This window comes from Lepisma saccharinum, chromosome 25 (genome assembly GCF_977018435.1).
Source record: "Lepisma saccharinum chromosome 25, izLepSacc3.1, whole genome shotgun sequence".
NCBI classification, from domain to species: Eukaryota; Metazoa; Arthropoda; class Insecta; order Zygentoma; family Lepismatidae; genus Lepisma; species Lepisma saccharinum.
Genome location: NC_139253.1, coordinates 32,533,582 through 32,555,093, shown reverse-complemented (window position 1 = coordinate 32,555,093; position 21,512 = coordinate 32,533,582). Strand labels below are relative to the sequence as shown.

Here is a 21,512-nt window from a genome sequence, read left to right as displayed (position 1 = left end):
ACAAAACAGTGATCACCACTGTATACCTCAGAATATTCGAAGAATTCTACGCACAGTTGACAGAGCGGAACGGGGCTATTTTTTCATGCCGCACCCTGTATAAACATTCATTTAAAATAATACATTATTCTGCTAGGCTGTTGCAGGGGCAAAATGTGTCATGGCAAGTGAATCACATGCTATTATACATGATACATATACAATAACCACTGTTACCAGTGTTTGAACATTGAATTTCCATCCTCTCTCCACCCTCCAGTTTTTCGAGTTCCAAGTATCTTAAGCAGGAAGAGTTTGATTTCATTAGTTTTAGATGTAAAGTAATATATGATATAAAATTGATGTCTTATCAGAGTCGGTAAGAAGTTCATATCTATCTATTTTAGAAAATGAAATTTATTGATGAGCTTTATTGTTTCAGAAACAATTTACAACCAATGGAATTGGCAATATGCATAATGCAATGCCAAACAATCAGATACCAATAGGAAAAGTGAATGATTGTGTGATGTTTCCAGTATCTTGCCCTCAGCCAGAACTCAGAGAAGATTCCAAAGCAAGGCATTTGCTGGTGAGTATTGATATGATAGTTTCTTTGATATGTTTATCATTAGGAAATAATGTACTGTGTGGCAATAGAATGTACAGTCACGGACACTTCTGGGTTGTTGTGATCGCATTGAAAGTTAATGCAGTTGTTACAACCCAGAACTGTCCGTGACTGTACAAGTGAGTGTGATAAAAATTATGCAGTTTTGTATGACGTTATCTTGTAAAAATAACTACCATAAATTGGTTTTTAATTACAAGCTTTGAATATACTTGCTATAAACAAGAATACATAAAAGTCAAACAAAAAAGATGAAATAAAAAAAATAAGATTGATTTTAAAATTGTTCTTTTTACTCAATTCTTTCACTTATTTATGATGGTATTGAATGTAAGAATTTCTGTATTACAGTAATTTCATGGAAGATTGTGTAGTATCCAGAAAGTAAGTTTCGATTGGATATTATTTAAAAGAAGAATATATTTACAAACTATTTGTATTGTCATTTGATGTACATACTGTACACAACTTTTGAGAAAGTTAAAAACACCATTGTTGAGGCACTTGTTGTAAAGGAGCACCGGTTTTGTATCCCCTGATCCCAGAATAAAGCTGCCTACAATGCAAGCCACGTGGTAATGGTTTCTTTCGTCTCGTTGTCGAGAAACTACTGGCCAGCAGTTTCCTTAAAAAGTGACTGAAATTTGTGGGAAATGTAGGGAGAGCGACTTAATGGTTACTTGTCTGTCCTCTCTAATATTCTCTTAGACTCCACACACCAAATCTTAATGCACCACAGTCATCTTCTCCAGGGATGATCATTCACATCCTTCATTGAAGAGTTGCATCCATCTCTGTACCATTGAGTCACTCATGGCATGTTCTCCATAAACCTTACAAAGTTGATGGTATATTTCAGCTGGTTTCATGTTTCTCACATTCAGGAAATAGATTACAAACTGCTGTTCATCTGCACCGTATTGCTCAATTTTTTTATACAGTATAAACACAGAGTATGATACGTAAGTTCTGTTTGAATGTCTGCAAATGTCATCCAAAGAATCAACAGATCTGCAGTGTCAATATTGGAAACCTAACTTTTTTTATGGATGTCCCCCATACAAAGGATAGGATAAGTGGTCACATATCACTTGTGCGCAACAATGTTGCGTTCTGTTTTTGTGAAACATATTTTTTTTGTAAATATAAAATCCTTTATTGTATTTTTTTATTATTTGAAAGGTGTTCAAGTGACCATGCCTAATGCTCTTTTTTCATAGCAGCAACAAAAACAAGAGTTAGACATCAGGTTGGCAAATAAAAGACCTGCACTCGCCCACAGCCACATGACAATAACAAAGGACCATCCAGCAAATGCAAGAATTCCTCATCAGATAGAAATACATGAAGCCACGTCAAAGGATGTAAGTAATGCAATATATACTTGAATTTTTGAATATGCGTATGCTTTTTGAGTACAGAATATATGTACATAAAGAGATTAACATATCCGGATCAAATTTTATTCTGATTTAAAAAATTCAGATATCCACCCTGTTTTGCATGTAGCCAAATGCTTGTAGATCATGTTGCAAGTGTGGTTGTAGATTGGTCTTTAGTCAAGGTGGTTTGATTTAAATCACTTTAAAAAAATAATTTAATATAATAATGTACATAAGGAATTTGTAGGTATCAGGATCACTTTTGGTGAAAGTACATTAATTTCATAATCATTCAATGGTATTTATTAGGCTCTAAGATTGGAAAAGAATGAAACAAAATATATGTACTGATTGGGTGAAGGTCATATGAAAGGAAATGTAATATGTAAACTGTAAACCCACTTTAATTTATCTAGACTTAAAATTAAATAATTTTTATAGGCAAAAATAGCAAAAAGTAAGACTTGAAGCTTTCCTGGTGACGAATGATGAAAATATTCTCTCGGGCTATGGACCAGGCGAGTTGTGGAGAAGATTCCAAGCTTTCGAAGATGAGACTGACGTTAACTCTCGAAAACTTGGAGTTATTTCCACAACTCACCTGGTCGATAGTCCGAGAGAATCTTTTCAACAAAAATAGCAAAAATTTTATGTAGAATAATACACAAGATACTAATCACGTTAAACCGTAAATAGTGTCATTATCATTAAGCTGTAAGTAACCATGGCAGCTGATATTTTGCAAACTTATCATTTAAAAGAATTGCCAAAATTTAGCTACAAAGACAATAATAAATTTAAGTTACAATTGTACAGTGCATCCCGAATGTTTTATTTTCTGCAAGAAAAGTTACTGAAATTATTATAGTTCCATTAACACACTCTACAAACGTTTCCATAGTAGGTTCACATATATAGTATCAGAAACAGAAAAATGTATATTTACATGTAATTTGTAACGTGCTTTAATCAAACCTGTTGAAATATTTTAGAATTTCATTTACAGAACAAGCCATTGTATAAAAATGATATCTCTACATGTACGGCGCCAAAAGACATACAAGCAATATTAAGTTGTTCTTTTTTAAATCTGATTTTTATCCACTCTGTCTTAGTGAAATCTCATATTTTGTATGTTGGCCCAGTGTCATGAGTCCAATGAAGGAACTCTGGTACAGAAGACCTGATGACAGAAGTGATGGAATTTTGATCACCCAAAATTATTGGCATGTTTACACGTAAGCATGTGGGTAATTCGCTAGTTACAGACTTAACTTTTTGAAACTTTGACCTCGTGTATTATCTAAGCTAATCACATGAACGCTTGACTTCTGTTTACAAAGATAGTATTGACATGCATTCTACACAGTTGTATTTTTTTAAATTTTAGACTGTAATTATTATTTATATATATTGATAAATATTATGAGTGTGATAATGCTGACATGTGGTGTGAGTTTTGCTTTATTCAAAAGATTATACTGTTACGGACATAACTCAGAGAACTTACGAAAGCACATCTTCTCTTAATAACCATCACATTTCTGTGTGGCAGACAAGTAAACGTGAGAAAAAAATACGATGTAGTGCAATGATGAAAGGTTCAACTGTAATTCCAGGATTGATTCTGTTGCCAATACTTGCCACACCTTCTCTGAGACGCTTCCATAATACAGATATTATGTCTGTTTTCAATATCCAACCACCACCTGCTTGTCATGAACTAGCAACAAATGTGAAATTTTTGCATAAAATCATCAATGCTAAAATTAAAATTCTAATCAATCAATTTAATCTTTGAGTACCCACACAGTTTTTGAGTCACAATTTTTTTGCATGATTTTTCATTTTAATGTGTATTTCTTCTGTTGTCATAAACTAGTTCATTATTGGCTGTTTGGTCAGTTTCTTCATTAGTACACATACGACAAGATAATGATTATCTTAAACTTTCCAATGTCAACATACCATAAGATAATAAATTAAACAAAAGTTCTTGTACTATTTGTTGTGTATGATTTAACTGTAGATTCTGCAGTTTAAGTGTAGACTTTGCTTACATTTCAGAAGATAAGCAATGCAGCACCTAGGAAGAAGAGTTCAATAGGAATAGGAAATTTGACAATAAAGGGACCAGACAATAGGTTAATAGATCCAGCTGATCTGTTTAGAACCTATTTACAAAAGGATGCTGAACCAACAGATAAGGTATGCGGTAATAGTTTTGCACAGAATTACTCTCAACCTGCTTTACCTAAATTTAGTCAAACTTTGATATTACGATCCCGCATTTTATATTTTTCAGCTTAATATATTCAGCGATTCAAGTCCAGACATGTTAATAGCATGTTTACATCTCGATGTTATGTTCACTGTAAATCCTGCTTCCGACTTTATATATTTTCCCAGCCTGTGAATAACTGTTGCCAGCTGTGAACACAATATAAGAATGAACACACTTTCTGCTCTTCTCTTGTCTTGAAACTACCACAAAGAGATTCTGAGACTGAAAAAAAATGTTATTGAAAAATTAAAAGCAGAGCAGGTAATCACCTGTCACAAGACTACACTTAGATCTAGCAACAAATCATCAATTAACATAAGAATAAATAACAGTCCTATTAGTTATTAATTAGTGTCCTATACATATTGCTTAGGGTGACTAGATGCCCTGATTTTTGCAGGACACACAGACATGTATATATTTTAATATTGTTTGGGTGTTTGATCCATGTCGTGCTGATGATGGCATTCTGCTTCAATACCCTTTCTTTTAAAATGCCTTGGGAAATGTCCTGTAAAACATGCTGCTGATCAACACCAATCATTTACTGATGTTCTCAGCAGTGCTTATATGACTCATTGGTGTGCACAGTTTAGAAATACCTTCAGTAGGAAGTGTCTTACAAAGGAGAGTTTGTATGGTTTGAATTGTGATTCGAACCAAAGACATACAAAATAAAAAAAAACACAAATTGTAATTTTACGTGCACATGTTCTGAATTTTACGATTTGATTTTGGAAATAATAGTCACCCTAAGCAATATGTTGTTACACTATTACAAATTTTAACATTATTTCATGTATATTATTAATATTTTTAACATTTGTGTGTATTACTAACATTATATTTGTGTATATTATGCACAACATATCAACATAAATGGGACTTCCATCTTACGATGGACATATAAAAAATAAATAAAATAAAAATACTTTGCTGGAATTGAGTTTGTGTTTTAAGTCACTTTATGCACAGAAAGGCTAATCTGGGACTGGACCTACAGCTTAAAGTGTGAGTCGAAACACTATGTGCCTCCACTGGGTATACAACCTGGGACCCCTTGATTACAAGCCAACACTGTTACCGCTGCACCATCAGTGGGGGCATACATAGTAATGGAAAGTTTTCTTTTCTCCAGAGGTTGCATGATAGACGTAGATTCATTGTATTTTGTATGTCCTCTTATAAATATTTATGAAAAAATGCTTCCACTCTTTTCTTTACATCTATTTATAAGTTTATAAACAACACAATTGACAAGGTGTTTTTTTTATTTATTTATTTATATTTGGAACCAGTGTAAAGGGAAGAAAAACTCATTCTTGTGTATGGTATCCTGCTTTTCATTTCTGAAGATCGGCTAACCCTAGTATTAACTTTCCTCACGTACAAGCGCTGGAGTGTGTTCTTGAATTTTTTAGAGAGTTTGTTCCTGTGCATTTTGGAAGTGGTACAAAGAGAGATTGTTACGTAGTATTATTAAGTATGGCATTTTTCTTTACAGCAAGAGTCATCATCGTTTGAGATTGAAAAGAATAGATTTCTAAGAAATGGAGAATTATCAATCAGGGAATCTGCAGATGTGGATGCTTGCTTACTTGATCCAGCTGCGTTATGCCAGGTAGAAATGGACGAGGACAACATTGGGCGGAATGAGGTATCTTTTCTTTGTTAACTGTGTTCATTTGTTTTTATATGTTCACTTTTTTTTACTTGTTTTACCCCACGTTGAGTAACAATATGGATTTCAACAATTTTTAGTTTCCCCACTTAATTATCTATTTTTGAGTGGATTTTAGTAAGGTTTTAGTTGAACAAGGATAGTTTTTGCTTAGGGTGACAAAAAGTCTGAAGCAACAGCTTTATTCTTGGTTTCATAGTACAGTTAAATTTTTTTGATATTCAATTACAGTATATCTTTTGTAAGTGCTATTATTAGAGCCACGTATATTTCATTTTTGACAGACGGACGAAATGTGAAATAACACACTGTACTGTTCATTTATCATGTTTTTGAAAGGTGTAAGGTGCATTTTCCCAACATGTTTTGCCACGAAATGAACTGCAAAATATGAAATATAAGCGGCTCCGGCGCCCACCCAGCGTCGAATGACATGGGTACCTGGGGGAAACCCTGGGGGGTAAAGGTGGTCAGGGGCGTGATGCTGATCACATCACCCCCACTCACGACCGGATCAAGAAAGTGTGGGCGTTACCCCCACACCCCCTATATGCCTTCAGGGCGTGGTGCTAAGCACAGGGGAGCACTTTTTTTTTACTCTTAAACACAAAATTTTAGAGGTTATTTACCGACATGACACTTTCTGAAATGTGAATTATCCTGTGAGTTATGCAAATCATGGAAAATTTAGCAGTTCTGTTGTAAATATTTGAGAAGCAAAAATGGACTCCTTTACACAGGATTAAACTTAATACTCTGAAAACTACATAATGTTTATTTTGTGTGATAAGTAGTTTTTAAATCAAATTTAGGGTTTCATTCACCATTTGAACACCGAAATGCTATTTTATATTCCGCTTCTGATCCTGAAATATTGATCTTTTATTCACCATAAATATATGGCCCTAGCTATTACGTAATAATAAGAGTGACAGAATTGATGTATGTGTTTGCGATTATCCTAGTTCTTCTATTGCTACTAAAGTCGTTTTCACCTTCAGAAGACACAACGGCGCTTATGGAGAAACCGTACAGTGTTGCCTATACAGCGCTAGCTCATGTCGTCGGGAAATGATGAGCTTCCTTCACAATGTAGGTGTTACATATTTTATATATATAATGATAATTATATGTAATTATTAATATTTATATTATACTGTGAACATTACAGTTCATTAGCATGTCATTTTCCCATTAGATTTAATTTAATACACAGGCACATTTAATATTCATTATTTCATAGAATAACATTGAGATATGGTAATGTGTTATATATATATATATATATATATATATATATATATATACAAATAATGAAGGAGACAGTAAACACTTACCACACGAATAGAAATAATTCAATATTTCGCGATCTGAGTCGCATTTTCAAGAAGGTAGATAAAAGATCGACGAAACTTTGAGTAGAGGCACAGAATACTGACCGTAGCGTCTCTACGGTCAGTGTTGCCAGAAACAGTTGAAAGGAAATACGAAATACTTTAGCCAGTGTTTACTGTCAGGTGGGTGGGTAGTTTCGGGGAGGAGAGGAAAGAGTTACTGGTTGGCTAGGTTGAGTCCGGGGGGTATAGTGGCATGCATGCCTGCTATATAGGCCCTTTCCCATCGCCTGCGGAAAGATGTGTCAGAGCGGGGGGGGGGGGGGTAAAAGGTGGATGATGGCAACACGGAAGCAGTTATTGAAGGTGGTGTTATGGCTGTTGGTGTGGATGGCAACTGTGAAATCGGAGTTTTGGGTGGAGGAACGGTGATTATTTATCCTTAGATTCAAGGGGGTGGAGGTTTCGCCTAGGTAGAAGTGTGAAGGGTGAACTCACCTGCCGCTGTAGGGATCAAGAGGGTGGGGGAGGTGATGAGTATGGGGCAGGTCTTGCATCTGGGTTTATTGCACCTGTGGGCTGGGGGAAGGGGTGCGGAAGGGGTGGGGGTGTTTCGGACCAAGATGTTTTGGAGGTTGGGGGGGCGACGGAAGACGACCCTGGGTTTTTCCCGAAAGATGTCTCTGGTCTCGGGATCACTGTGCAGGATGGGGAGGAGGGAGTGGAGGGTATGTCTGATTTTCGTAATGTGAGGGTGGTATTGGGTGATCAGAGTTGGAGGGTTGGTTTTGGGTTGTTTGGTGCGGTTGTGGGAGTTAGCTCTAGTGATTTGTTTGTTGATGAGGGTGGAGGGGTAACCACGGTTTGTTAGGGCTTGGTGCAGGCGTAGGTTGTAGTTTTGGCGGGATGAGGGGGATGAGTTGAGGCGCTGGCCTCTGAGGGCTAGGGAAAATGGGATGGCTTTTTTGGTGTGGTAGGGGTGTGAGCTGGAGTAGTGGAGATACTGGAGGTGGTTGGTTGGTTTGATATGTATGGATGTTTCCAAGTGGTCTCCCACAATGTGGATGTCCACATCGAGGAAGGTCACTTGGTCTTTGGAGTGGAACCAGGTGAATTTGAGGGTGGTGAACTCATTTAGTCGGTTTAGGAATGTTGTGAGGGAGGGTTCGCCATGTGTGCAGAGGAGAAAAATGTCATCAATGAATCTTAGCCAGAGGAGTGGTTTCAGTTGCTGGGAGTCAAGGAATTCCTGTTCCAGCCTGCCCATGAACAGGTTGGCATAAGAGGGGGCCATGCGGGTACCCATAGCTGTGCCACGTATCTGCAGGTAATGTTGGTCACCGAAGCAGAAGTTGTTGCAGGTAAGTACAAGGTTGGCTAGTTGTATCAGGAAGTGAGTGCTGGGATTGTGGGGTTTGGGTCGGCTGTTAAGGAATGATTCCGTGGCACGGAGGCCATGGGCATGGGGAATATTGGTGTAAAGGAATGTGACATCAACTGTTGTGAGGATGGTGTTGAGTGGTAGGGATGGTAAGTTTTGGATGATGTTGAGGAAGTGGTTGGTGTCACGGAGGTAGGAGGGCAGGGCTTGGACGAGGGGTTGGAGGTGAGAGTCTAGAAAGGCTGAAATGCGTTCAGTGGGTGAATTGTAGCTGGACACAATGGGTCTCCCGGGGTTGTTAGGTTTGTGAATTTTCGGGAGGAGGTAGAAAGTGGGGGTGCGGGGGTTGTCAGGTATGAGTGAGGAGATGGTGGAATTGGATAGGCCTTCAGGGGGTCCTCGGGAGAGGACAAAATCCCGAATTTTGTCTAGGTGTGTGGTAGATGAATCAACCGTGGTGGGCTTGTAGGTCGATGAATCAGAGAGTTGACGGGAGGCTTCCGCCACGTAGTCAGAGGAGTTCATGACTACTGTGGTGGACCCTTTATCAGCGGGGAGGATTTTGATGTCTGGGTTGTTGCGGAGAAACCGGAGGGCTTGGTGCTGGGCTGGGGTTAGATTGTGGTGGGAAGAGGGGTTTTGGAGGTATGTACTGTCGGAAACATTGTTGACAACAGAGGTGATGTATCTTTCGAGGGGGTGGTTGTTGGGAAGGGAGGGGGGATCATGGGGGGAAGGGGGGCAGAATTGGAGGAGACTGGGATGTATGTCAGAAGGATAAGCTTTGGAGGGGGGATTCTTGGCCCAAAAGTATGTCCACCTAAGTCTGCGGGGGAAAGTTTGTATGTCAAATAATAGCCGGAAATTGTTAGGGGTGGAGGCTGGGGAGAAGGTAAGACCTTTGGAAAGTACGTCAATTTCAGTGGTTGTGAGGTTGTGGTTGGAAAGGTTCAAGATGGAGGTGCAGTCAGTGGGTGGTTGGGGGTGAGGAATGTCAGTATGCTGGGGGGATCTTTTGTCCGAGGACTGGTGCTCTTCTGTGGTGTGGTGGGAGGGAGGGGCAGGGTTAGAGATGGTAGGTTGGGGTGGAGTGGGTAGCGACAAGGGTGGGTCTGGAAGTAAGGGACATGTGGTTTTGTGTTGGTGTTGTGGTGGGAGGGGGAGGGGGAGGGTGCATACTGCATTCAGGGCTTGTCTGCAGAGAATGGAAAGTTTTTGCAGGTGTTTTTGGTTCAGGTTGTGGGCAATGGACTGGGAAAGGTTCCAGAGTGTGTTTATTTGGTTGTTGTTGTTGCCTGGGGTCAGTAGGAGGATTTTGGTAAGGGACTGGATGGAAATCGAGAGTTCTCGAGTCCGGTGGAGCTGTGATTTGTACATGGTTAGGGTTAGTTCGGCAGCAAAATTTCTCGCTAGGGGGCGAATATTGGGTTGAATATCGGGGGGCATAGCTGAGAAAGGGAGTTTGGGTGTCAGGCTTTTGGGAGTAAGGCCTAATAAGAGGCATGAATGTAAGAAACGTGTGTGACAAACAGATTTGGTGAAGGAAATAATGAGTGACCGGAGTCGGGAGAGTTGGCGTGAGTTGTACACAAAAGGGTTCATATCCAATTAGGAAAAAAAACACAGGAATAGGGTTAGAAATGGTGCCAGAAGGGCGGATAAATACAAATAATGAAGGAGACAGTAAACACTTACCACACAAATAGAAATAATTCAATATTTCGCGATCTGAGTCGCATTTTCAAGAAGGTAGATAAAAGATCGACGACACTTTGAGTAGAGGCACAGAATACTGACCGTAGCATCTCTACGGTCAGTGTTGCCAGAAACAGTTGAAAGGAAACACGAAATACTTTAGCCAGTGTTTACTGTCAGGTGGGTGGGTAGTTTCAGGGAGGAGAGGAAAGAGTTACTGGTTGGCTAGGTTGAGTCCGGGGGGTATAGTGGCGTGCATGCCTGCTATATAGGCCCTTTCCCATCGCCTGCGGAAAGATGTGTCAGAGCGGGGGGGGGGGGGGGGTAAAAGGTGGATGATGGCAACACGGAAGCAGTTATTGAAGGTGGTGTTATGGCTGTTGGTGTGGATGGCAACTGTGAAATCGGAGTTTTGGGTGGAGGAACGGTGATTATTTATCCTTAGATTCAAGGGGGTGGAGGTTTCGCCTAGGTAGAAGTTGCCGCAGATTTGACAGATGAGGGTGTAAATTAGGTTGGATGAGTGGCAGGTGCCCTTAGGGTGAAGGGTGAACTCACCTGCCGCTGTAGGGATCAAGAGGGTGGGGGAGGTGATGAGTATGGGGCAGGTCTTGCATCTGGGTTTATTGCACCTGTGGGCTGGGGGAAAGGGTGCGGAAGGGGTGGGGGTGTTTCGGACCAAGATGTTTTGGAGGTTGGGGGGGCGACGGAAGACGACCCTGGGTTTTTCCCGAAAGATGTCTCTGGTCTCGGGATCACTGTGCAGGATGGGGAGGAGGGAGTGGAGGGTATGTCTGATTTTCGTAATGTGAGGGTGGTATTGGGTGATCAGAGTTGGAGGGTTGGTTTTGGGTTGTTTGGTGCGGTTGTGGGAGTTAGCTCTAGTGATTTGTTTGTTGATGAGGGTGGAGAGGTAGCCACGGTTTGTTAGGGCTTGGTGCAGGCGTAGGTTGTAGTTTTGGCGGGATGAGGGGGATGAGTTGAGGCGCTGGCCTCTGAGGGCTAGGGAAAATGGGATGGCTTTTTTGGTGTGGTAGGGGTGTGAGCTGGAGTAGTGGAGATACTGGAGGTGGTTGGTTGGTTTGATATGTATGGATGTTTCCAAGTGGTCTCCCACAATGTGGATGTCCACATCGAGGAAGGTCACTTGGTCTTTGGAGTGGAACCAGGTGAATTTGAGGGTGGTGAACTCATTTAGTCGGTTTAGGAATGTTGTGAGGGAGGGTTCGCCATGTGTGCAGAGGAGAAAAATGTCATCAATGAATCTTAGCCAGAGGAGTGGTTTCAGTTGCTGGGAGTCAAGGAATTCCTGTTCCAGCCTGCCCATGAACAGGTTGGCATAAGAGGGGGCCATGCGGGTACCCATAGCTGTGCCACGTATCTGCAGGTAATGTTGGTCACCGAAGCAGAAGTTGTTGCAGGTAAGTACAAGGTTGGCTAGTTGTATCAGGAAGTGAGTGCTGGGATTGTGGGGTTTGGGTCGGCTGTTAAGGAATGATTCCGTGGCACGGAGGCCATGGGCATGGGGAATATTGGTGTAAAGGGATGTGACATCAACTGTTGTGAGGATGGTGTTGGGTGGTAGGGATGGTAAGTTTTGGATGATGTTGAGGAAGTGGTTGGTGTCACGGAGGTAGGAGGGCAGGGCTTGGACGAGGGGTTGGAGGTGAGAGTCAAGAATTCTGAAATGCGTTCACTGGGTGAATTGTAGCTGGACACAATGGGTCTCCAAAGGTCTTACCTTCTCCCCAGCCTCCACCCCTAACAATTTCCGGCTATTATTTGATATACAAACTTTCGCCCGCAGACTTAGGTGGACATACTTTTGGGCCAAGAATCCCCCCTCCAAAGCTAATCCTTCTGACATACATCCCAGTCTCCTCCAATTCTGCCCCCCTTCCCCCCATGATCCCCCTTCCCTTCCCAACAACCACCCCCTCGAAAGATACATCACCTCTGTTGTCAACAATGTTTCCGACAGTACATACCTCCAAAACCCCTCTTCCCACCACAATCTAACCCCAGCCCAGCACCAAGCCCTCCGGTCCCTCCGCAACAACCCAGACATCAAAATCCTCCCCGCTGATAAAGGGTCCACCACAGTAGTCATGAACTCCTCTGACTACGTGGCGGAAGCCTCCCGTCAACTCTCTGATTCATCGACCTACAAGCCCACCACGGTTGATTCATCTACCACACACCTAGACAAAATTCGGGATTTTGTCCTCTCCCGAGGACCCCCTGAAGGCCTATCCAATTCCACCATCTCCTCACTCATAGTTGACAACCCCCGCACCCCCACTTTCTACCTCCTCCCGAAAATTCACAAACCTAACAACCCCGGGAGACCCATTGTGTCCAGCTACAATTCACCCACTGAACGCATTTCAGCCTTTCTAGACTCTCACCTCCAACCCCTCGTCCAAGCCCTGCCCTCCTACCTCCGTGACACCACCCACTTCCTCAACATCATCCAAAACTTACCATCCCTACCACCCAACACCATCCTCACAACAGTTGATGCTATGGGTACCCGCATGGCCCCCTCTTATGCCAACCTGTTCATGGGCAGGCTGGAACAGGAATTCCTTGACTCCCAGCAACTGAAACCACTCCTCTGGCTAAGATTCATTGATGACATTTTTCTCCTCTGCACACATGGCGAACCCTCCCTCACAACATTCCTAAACCGACTAAATGAGTTCACCACCCTCAAATTCACCTGGTTCCACTCCAAAGACCAAGTGACCTTCCTCGATGTGGACATCCACATTGTGGGAGACCACTTGGAAACATCCATACATATCAAACCAACCAACCACCTCCAGTATCTCCACTACTCCAGCTCACACCCCTACCACACCAAAAAAGCCATCCCATTTTCCCTAGCCCTCAGAGGCCAGCGCCTCAACTCATCCCCCTCATCCCGCCAAAACTACAACCTACGCCTGCACCAAGCCCTAACAAACCGTGGCTACCTCTCCACCCTCATCAACAAACAAATCACTAGAGCTAACTCCCACAACCGCACCAAACAACCCAAAACCAACCCTCCAACTCTGATCACCCAATACCACCCTCACATTACGAAAATCAGACATACCCTCCACTCCCTCCTCCCCATCCTGCACAGTGATCCCGAGACCAGAGACATCTTTCGGGAAAAACCCAGGGTCGTCTTCCGTCGCCCCCCCCAACCTCCAAAACATCTTGGTCCGAAACACCCCCCACCCCTTCCGCACCCCTTCCCCCAGCCCACAGGTGCAATAAACCCAGATGCAAGACCTGCCCCATACTCATCACCTCCCCCACCCTCCTGATCCCTACAGCGGCAGGTGAGTTCACCCTTCACCCTAAGGGCACCTGCCACTCATCCAACCTAATTTACACCCTCATCTGTCAAATCTGCGGCAACTTCTACCTAGGCGAAACCTCCACCCCCTTGAATCTAAGGATAAATAATCACCGTTCCTCCACCCAAAACTCCGATTTCACAGTTGCCATCCACACCAACAGCCATAACACCACCTTCAATAACTGCTTCCGTGTTGCCATCATCCACCTTTTACCCCCCCCCCCCCCCCCCCCACTCTGACACATCTTTCCGCAGGCGATGGGAAAGGGCCTATATAGCAGGCATGCACGCCACTATACCCCCCGGACTCAACCTAGCCAACCAGTAACTCTTTCCTCTCCTCCCCGAAACTACCCACCCACCTGACAGTAAACACTGGCTAAAGTATTTCGTGTTTCCTTTCAATTGTTTCTGGCAACACTGACCGTAGAGACGCTACGGTCAGTATTCTGTGCCTCTACTCAAAGTGTCGTCGATCTTTTATCTACCTTCTTGAAAATGCGACTCAGATCGCGAAATATTGAATTATTTCTATTCGTGTGGTAAGTGTTTACTGTCTCCTTCATTATTTGTATTTATCCGCCCTTCTGGCACCATTTCTAACCCTATTCCTGTTTTTTATATATATATATATATATATATAAAAATCAAAGAAGGTAAAAGGAAACACTCACCGGACAGTAGAGAGATTCAAAATTTTCGCTAATTTATAGCATCATCGGTGTGAGAAGAAATAGACGGAACCGGAAGTTGGGGCACTGCAGAGTTGCCAGGTCCCCATCAAAGAAGAAGCGGTGCGTAGAACGAAAAAAACACTGTTTCGTCACCAGGCTCGTCGTAAACTGTGAGTGTGTAGGAAGAGTTGGGAGGGCGGGAGGGATGGGATGGTTTGGGGGGGAAGGTGGGTGAGGGATGGGTATTACTGGGTGGCCTTGTTCAGGCCAGGTGGAGTGGTTGCACTCATGGCTGATATATAGGCCCTTTCCCATCTTTTGCGAACAGAGGTGTTGGCTGGTTTGGGTAGGAGATGGATGATCGCTACCCGGAAGCAGTCGTTGAAACTGATGTTGTGGTGGTTGGTGTGGACGGCGACAGTGAAGTCCAGGTTGTGGGTGGAGGAGCGGTGGTTATTGATGCGGAGGTTGAGGGCCGTTGATGTTTCCCCCAGGTAAAAATCACCACAGATGTTGCAGGTGAGGATGTAGATAAGGTTTGAGGCATGGCAGGTCCCTTTGGGATGAAGGGTAAATTTGCCAGTGGCCGTGTGCACCTGGAGGGTGTGAGAAGTGATGAGGATGGGGCAGGTCTTGCACCTGGGGCGGTTGCATTTATGGGCAGGGGGGTGTTGGATGTGTGGTGAAGGAGTGTTGTGGACCAGGATGTTTTGGAGGTTGGGGGGGCGTTTGAAAACCACCCTTGGTTTGTCGGGAAATATGCTTTTGGTTTCAGGATCACTGTGGAGAATTGGGAGAAGAGAGTGCAGTGTGTGCCTGATTTTGTTGAGGTGGGGATGGTATTGGGTGATGAGTGCAGGTGGGTTGGTGGCAGCAGGTTTCTTGGTGGTAGTGGTGTGTGAGGCAGCTCGGGATATTTGCTTGGTGACAAGGATGGAGGGATATCCACGGTTAACCAGGGCCTGGTGTAGGCGGAGGTTATAATTCTGGCGGGAGGTGGGTGAAGTGTTCAGGCGCTGTCCCCTGAGGGGCCAGAGAGAATGGAATGGCTTTTTTGGTGTGGAACGGGGTGGGAGCTGGAGAAGTGTAGGTACTGCATGTGGTTGGTGGGTTTTATGTGGATGGAGGTAGTCAGGTGTCCTCCCTCGATGTGCACGTCCACATCTAGGAAGGTGATCTGGTTGGGGGAGTGCGTCCAGGTGAATTTTAGGGAACGGAAGTGGTTAAGTTCGTCCAGGAAAGCTGACAAGGATGGTTCTCCATGTGTCCAGAGCATGAAGATGTCGTCGATGAAGCGGAGCCATAGGAGGGGTTGGGTAGCCAAAAACTCTTGCTCAAGTTTGCCCATGAAGAGGTTTGCATAGGATGGGGCCATTCTGGTACCCATGGCTGTACCTCGGATCTGTAGGAAATTTTGGTTTTCAAAGGTGAAGTTGTTACAAGTGAGGACAAGGTGGGCTAGGTGGGTCAGGAAGTTGGTGCTGGGGTTGTGAGGTTTGGGTCTGCTATTGAGATAGAATTCTATGGAGCGGAGGCCATGGGAGTGAGGTATGTTGGTGTAGAGGAGGGAAGTAACATCGATGGTGGCAAGGATGGTATCTGGGGGCAATGGTGGAAGGGTGCTGATTTTCTGGAGGAAGTGGTTGGTGTCACGGAGGTAGGAGGGCAGAGCTTTCACAAGAGGCTGGAGATGGGAGTCAACAAAGGCTGAGATTCTTTCTGTGGGTGAGTTATAGCTGGACACAATGGGTCTACCGGGATTGCCAGGTTTGTGGATTTTGGGCAAGAGATAGAAGGTGGGGGTGCGGGGATTGTCGGGTATTAACATGGCGGTGGTACGAGCTGTAAGGCCTTCAGGGGGGCCGCGGGTGTGGATGAAGTCCTGGATTTTGTTGAGGTGTTTGGTGGTTTTCAAACGCCCCCCCCCCCCCAACCTCCAAAACATCCTGGTCCACAACACTCCTTCACCACACATCCAACACCCCCCTGCCCATAAATGCAACTGCCCCAGGTGCAAGACCTGCCCCATCCTCATCACTTCTCACACCCTCCAGGTGCACACGGCCACTGGCAAATTTACCCTTCATCCCAAAGGGACCCGCCATGCCTCAAACCTTATCTACATCCTCACCTGCAACATCTGTGGTGATTTTTACCTGGGGGAAACATCAACGGCCCTCAACCTCCGCATCAATAACCACCGCTCCTCCACCCACAACCTGGACTTCACTGTCGCCGTCCACACCAACCACCACAACATCAGTTTCAACGACTGCTTCCGGGTAGCGATCATCCATCTCCTACCCAAACCAGCCAACGCCTCTGTTCGCAAAAGATGGGAAAGGGCCTATATATCAGCCATGAGTGCAACCACTCCACCTGGCCTGAACAAGGCCACCCAGTAATACCCATCCCTCACCCACCTTCCCCCCCAAACCATCCCGTCCCTCCCGCCCTCCCAACTCTTCCTACACACTCACAGTTTACGACGAGCCTGGTGACGAAACAGTGTTTTTTTCGTTCTACGCACCGCTTCTTCTTCGATGGGGACCTGGCAACTCTGCAGTGCCCCAACTTCCGGTTCCGTCTATTTCTTCTCACACCGATGATGCTATAAATTAGCGAAAATTTTGAATCTTTCTACTGTCCGGTGAGTGTTTCCTTTTACCTTCTTTGATTTTTACTTAGCCCTTTTGGCCCTCCTTGCTTTTATCCATTATATATATATATATATATATATATATATATATATATATATATATATATATATATATATATTCATTATTGTCTATGAATTTATGTGTACGTTGGAAACTGAAAGGTGATCTTCATTTCAGTATTAATGTCGATAGTAATGTAAACAAAACAATGTGTATTTGCGACAGCACTAATGTTGCTCACAACAGCAGCATTGGAAATAATTGTCAATTATTAAATTAAAGTAATTGCAATTCTATTATAACATACTGAATGAAGTTAATATTTTTACTGAATGGAAAAAAATAACAACTCGAAAACTTGGTGGTGATTAGCTGGAATGCTGCGGTGAGTCGGCTCAAGATGACCAGACAACGTCCCCTTACTTCGCGCGTGGTTCGGGTTAAGAAGAAACTCCAAATGCACGGAAGTAATATTTCTGGGAACCTTTGAGTGGTTATAAATAATAATTTCGTTATTTTCTTCACAACTTTGTCGCTGGAAGTTTTTACTTGGAATTACAGAACAAAAAATGGCCAGCAACAACATTTTCTACTGCACGAATATAAAAAATCTCCACATACTTTATTTAAATATTTTTTAATGCGAATATGCTTTAAAGTATTGATAAATTCTGAGCACCACCACCACCTATGACAATTAGAAAACCGTGTCAATTTTTTTCATAATGAATGCTTCAATTTTACGGCATGTTTCAATGTTAGGAATGAAAACAATGTAAAAATTTTGTTTTCACAGAAAATTTGAGTTTTTAATTTATCTAAAAATATGTAAACAAGTTATCACTTTTTTGTGCTCACCATCGTATTCTCTACAAAATTTCCTGCAAAACTGCAGGTACCGATTTTACGTAAGCTAAATTTGTAAATCGAGAAATGTCACAACAGCGTGCTCGTATTTCCCATAAGAAAAGCATTGTCCATAAGAGCCCATTGTGTCTTCTGAACGTGAAAACGACTATAGTAGAATTTTTCAGTCAAAGTAAAGAAATTAGGAATGGACCAAGTGATTATTATATACTACCATCCTCTTACCTTTTGTAGCAACACAATTCAAACAACAAGGAACAATCAAGTTCAGCAGAATCAGGAAAGAGTGAAGCATCTGAGGCGGAAGAAGAAATGGAGGCCGATGTCAAGGAACAAAATGCTGAACTTGAAACAGGGAAACAAGAGTCAAATGATTCTTCAGAAAAGGTACGCAGAAACTACTCCATTCATGTCTTAACTTTCATTAGTTTCTCTTCATTCCCAGATATTTTCTTTCTCTCAATGTATTTCTGTACAGTACTTTTTTTTAGAGGAACTTTAACTAGGATCTGTAGCATATGGTGTAACAAAGACAGGGACATCATCTCAGGGGCCATTTAGCTTTGAGTTAGTAGTCATCTCAGTGGCCGACCTCTTTGAGTGCTGGACTCATGATCTCACTATCAAGAGCCTTGGTGCAAGTGTGGGTATTCATTTGTAGGTTTCCCTTCATCCTTATTGTCCAGTTTTCTATGTTCTTAAAGGTTAACCACTTTTTGTAGATGCAAAATTATATAATACAGTTATTTTTAGTAGTTTTTATGTTTTCTGTGACATTTCGCCTTGGTTTCCCAGAACTTTTTCAACCTTACACCAAGATAAACATGCACACAACACACAACCTTACATGGCTAGTCACTCTATATGTCTACACTCTGCAAATATAAGAAAAATAATAACTGCATTATATTATTTTGCATGTTATTGTCCAGATTTGCTTACAAGATGCAGATAAGTGATGTTAACTAAGAAAAAAACAATTACAATACAAAATAAAAGTTCTTTGCATGATCACCTTACTTTGCTGCAAAAAGTTCCAGGTTTGAGCCTTTATCTAGGCATGGGTTTTCTTCTTGAGTCAATTTCATCTTGTAATCCTTCATCTCAATCGTTGCAATTAACTGAAAGTGTTGCTTCAGTGGTAGAGTGTGTTGAGTGCTGGACTCGCTATCTTGGCACAAAGGGTTCCAGATTTGAGTCAGACATAGTTGTGGGTGTTGCTTTCCATTTTTATTATCCCTTAATCAATTTAATCTAATCATCATCATTGTAGTTAGCACATGAGGCAGAAAAGGGATGTAGAATAAATAATGCAAAGTAAGAACAATACCATACAATCAAGCCTGGGGTTCTGTGTTAAAATTCTTCGTAAGTCATGTTAATTTTATAAAAACATTGTTCATTCTCAATGCCAAATTAACATAGAAAAATACAGAAGCAAGCAGATATAAACAAATACAAAGTTTACCAAGCTTACAACACAAGGTTCTAACTTATTGAGGTAATGTATATGGTCTGTAAATAAATAGATACTCTACAATCTGCATGTGTAAGCATGATTATTTTTAACTTGCAAATTCACAAGAGGGAGAACAGGGGTGGTCTAGTCAGTAGGGTGTCAGACTGCCACATGGCAAACCTGGGTTCAATTCCTCGCATATAGTAGCCCTGGGGTTCATCCAGCCTCTAATCAATGCTTTTTTTCCAGGGGTAGGGGTTCTTTAAGGTGACTGGAGCATGGTGTTGATCACATCTCCTTCACAAATGGCCAATAGTGTAAAGGTTGACCCAAACCTTGAAATCCCTCATATGCCTTCATGACATATTGCAGTGTGAGCTTTCTTTTACCATTTTTACATGCACAACATGAATGCCACACAGATATAATCAAATAAGTATTGCGAGAGGTTTTATTCCAGTAGTACAATATGTAATTTGGGGAGCATTCCATTAAAAGTGGTCCTACTCCATGTAAATAACAAAATGAATTAATCTGGAAATTATTATTGTTTTTAATTTCATTAAGGTTTAAATCTTTGTGAATGCATATAATTTGCATATTTTACCAACAAAAATTATTAGCATTTATAGCCTATATGCTTCACAGACAAATTAAGTCAAATTTTGATACATTTTTAAAGTATCACACCATAACACATTCTCGTTTTCATGCATTTAGGCTGTCGTCATACCCAAGTTTTTTCATTTGTTAGTGTACACCACAAAGTACTTCATAATTTTATGAAATTAGTTCATTATCAATATTTTAATGTCTAGAACTGTACATTTTGTGTGTAAAATGTCACACATATAATGCTGGAATGTCCAATTTAGGCAAAAAGTAAGTTCTATCACCTACTTCAATTTTTTTATTGATGTATATCTGAGGAGAATAAAAATATACGAATATAATATATTTTCAGCAAATGTCAAATGTGGAAGATGGAAGTAAAAATTCATCTGATGATGCTAATGAAGATGAAGATAATGCTGCTGATGATGATTCTGATGCAGAAGATTCAGGTGGGATGATGCTGGATCCTTCTGCTCTTTTACAAATAGAAATGGATGATTAATTTGTCAGGTAAGTAGTAATCTTCTTAGATGCTAATCATTATATTTTTCTGGTTACTAAAGATATTTTATTGTAAACAATAAAGTTGTACTTTAGTGACAATGCATATTGTTAATTCTATAATAAACACAGTCAAAAAAGTTTTGCATCACCTGAGAAGTGATGAAAATAGGGTCTGCAACATGCTGAAGCAGACAAGAAAGGATGAAGCAGAGCTCATTGTGCGAAGTAACGTGGTCGACGTGCAATACCGATCACCACAGACGACTACCAGACTATCGGCAAGCACATGCGTGTGTTCGAGTGTAGCACCACGGTAGTCGGCAAAGGTTAGTTAGGTGCTCTTTGTGTCCAGTTAGCGAAGGCAAGCGAGTGCAGCTGTGTGCAAGGCATGCCTAGGCGTACGATAGTGCAATTTGATCAGGCCAGGATCACAATGCTACTGAAGACTGGCATGTCACAATGGGCTGTAGCTAGGGCTGTTAGAGAGGCGCAAAGCGAAGTCTGTAGGACCTGGAGCAGATCGTCAATGGACGACACAATACAACACAACACAACACAAGCACAAGACCGCTATGTACGACTCTCAGCTCGGCGACAGAATACCATGACGGCAAGGAACATCACCCATGCCCTCCAGGCAGCCTCTGGTGTGCGTGTGTCAAACCAAACTGTCCGTAACAGACTTCGAGAAAGTGGTTTACGTTCCAGAAGACCTCTCCGGCGCCAGTACCTATTGCCACGACATCGGCGCGACCGTGTGCATTGAGCCCATGCACATCGAAATTGGGGACCTGGTCATTGGGCTCATGTGCTCTTCACCAATGAATGTAGGCTCTGTCTAAGGCCAGATTCATGAAGAGGATGGGTGTGGCAAGGCCCTGGACTGCAGGAGCGGCTTCGTGGTGTCCAGGGGGTCCATCCATACCAAGGAGGAGGAATTATGGTGTGGGCAGGGATCATGCTCAGATGTTGAATGTCCCTAATTCCAATTAGAGGGACACAAACTGCTGT

The 21,512-nt window shown here is 42.3% G+C and overlaps 1 protein-coding gene across 2 annotated transcripts in view; it reads left to right on the top strand.

Annotated features, from left to right (window-relative positions):
* Positions 1-21,512, top strand: part of LOC145978583 (uncharacterized) — a 57,146-nt gene that overhangs the window by 18,719 nt on the left and 16,915 nt on the right. The window contains exons 3-8 of one of the 2 annotated variants that reach the window (XM_083111289.1): positions 422-571; positions 1,834-1,974; positions 4,060-4,200; positions 5,781-5,933; positions 18,158-18,310; positions 20,347-20,507. In XM_083111289.1, the coding sequence (XP_082967415.1) occupies positions 422-571; positions 1,834-1,974; positions 4,060-4,200; positions 5,781-5,933; positions 18,158-18,310; positions 20,347-20,499 (891 nt within the window). In that variant the 3' untranslated portion in view covers positions 20,500-20,507. Of the gene's footprint in view, positions 1-421; positions 572-1,830; positions 1,975-4,059; positions 4,201-5,780; positions 5,934-18,157; positions 18,311-20,346; positions 20,508-21,512 lie in introns of both variants that reach the window. The other variant, XM_083111287.1, reaches the window with a different exon arrangement.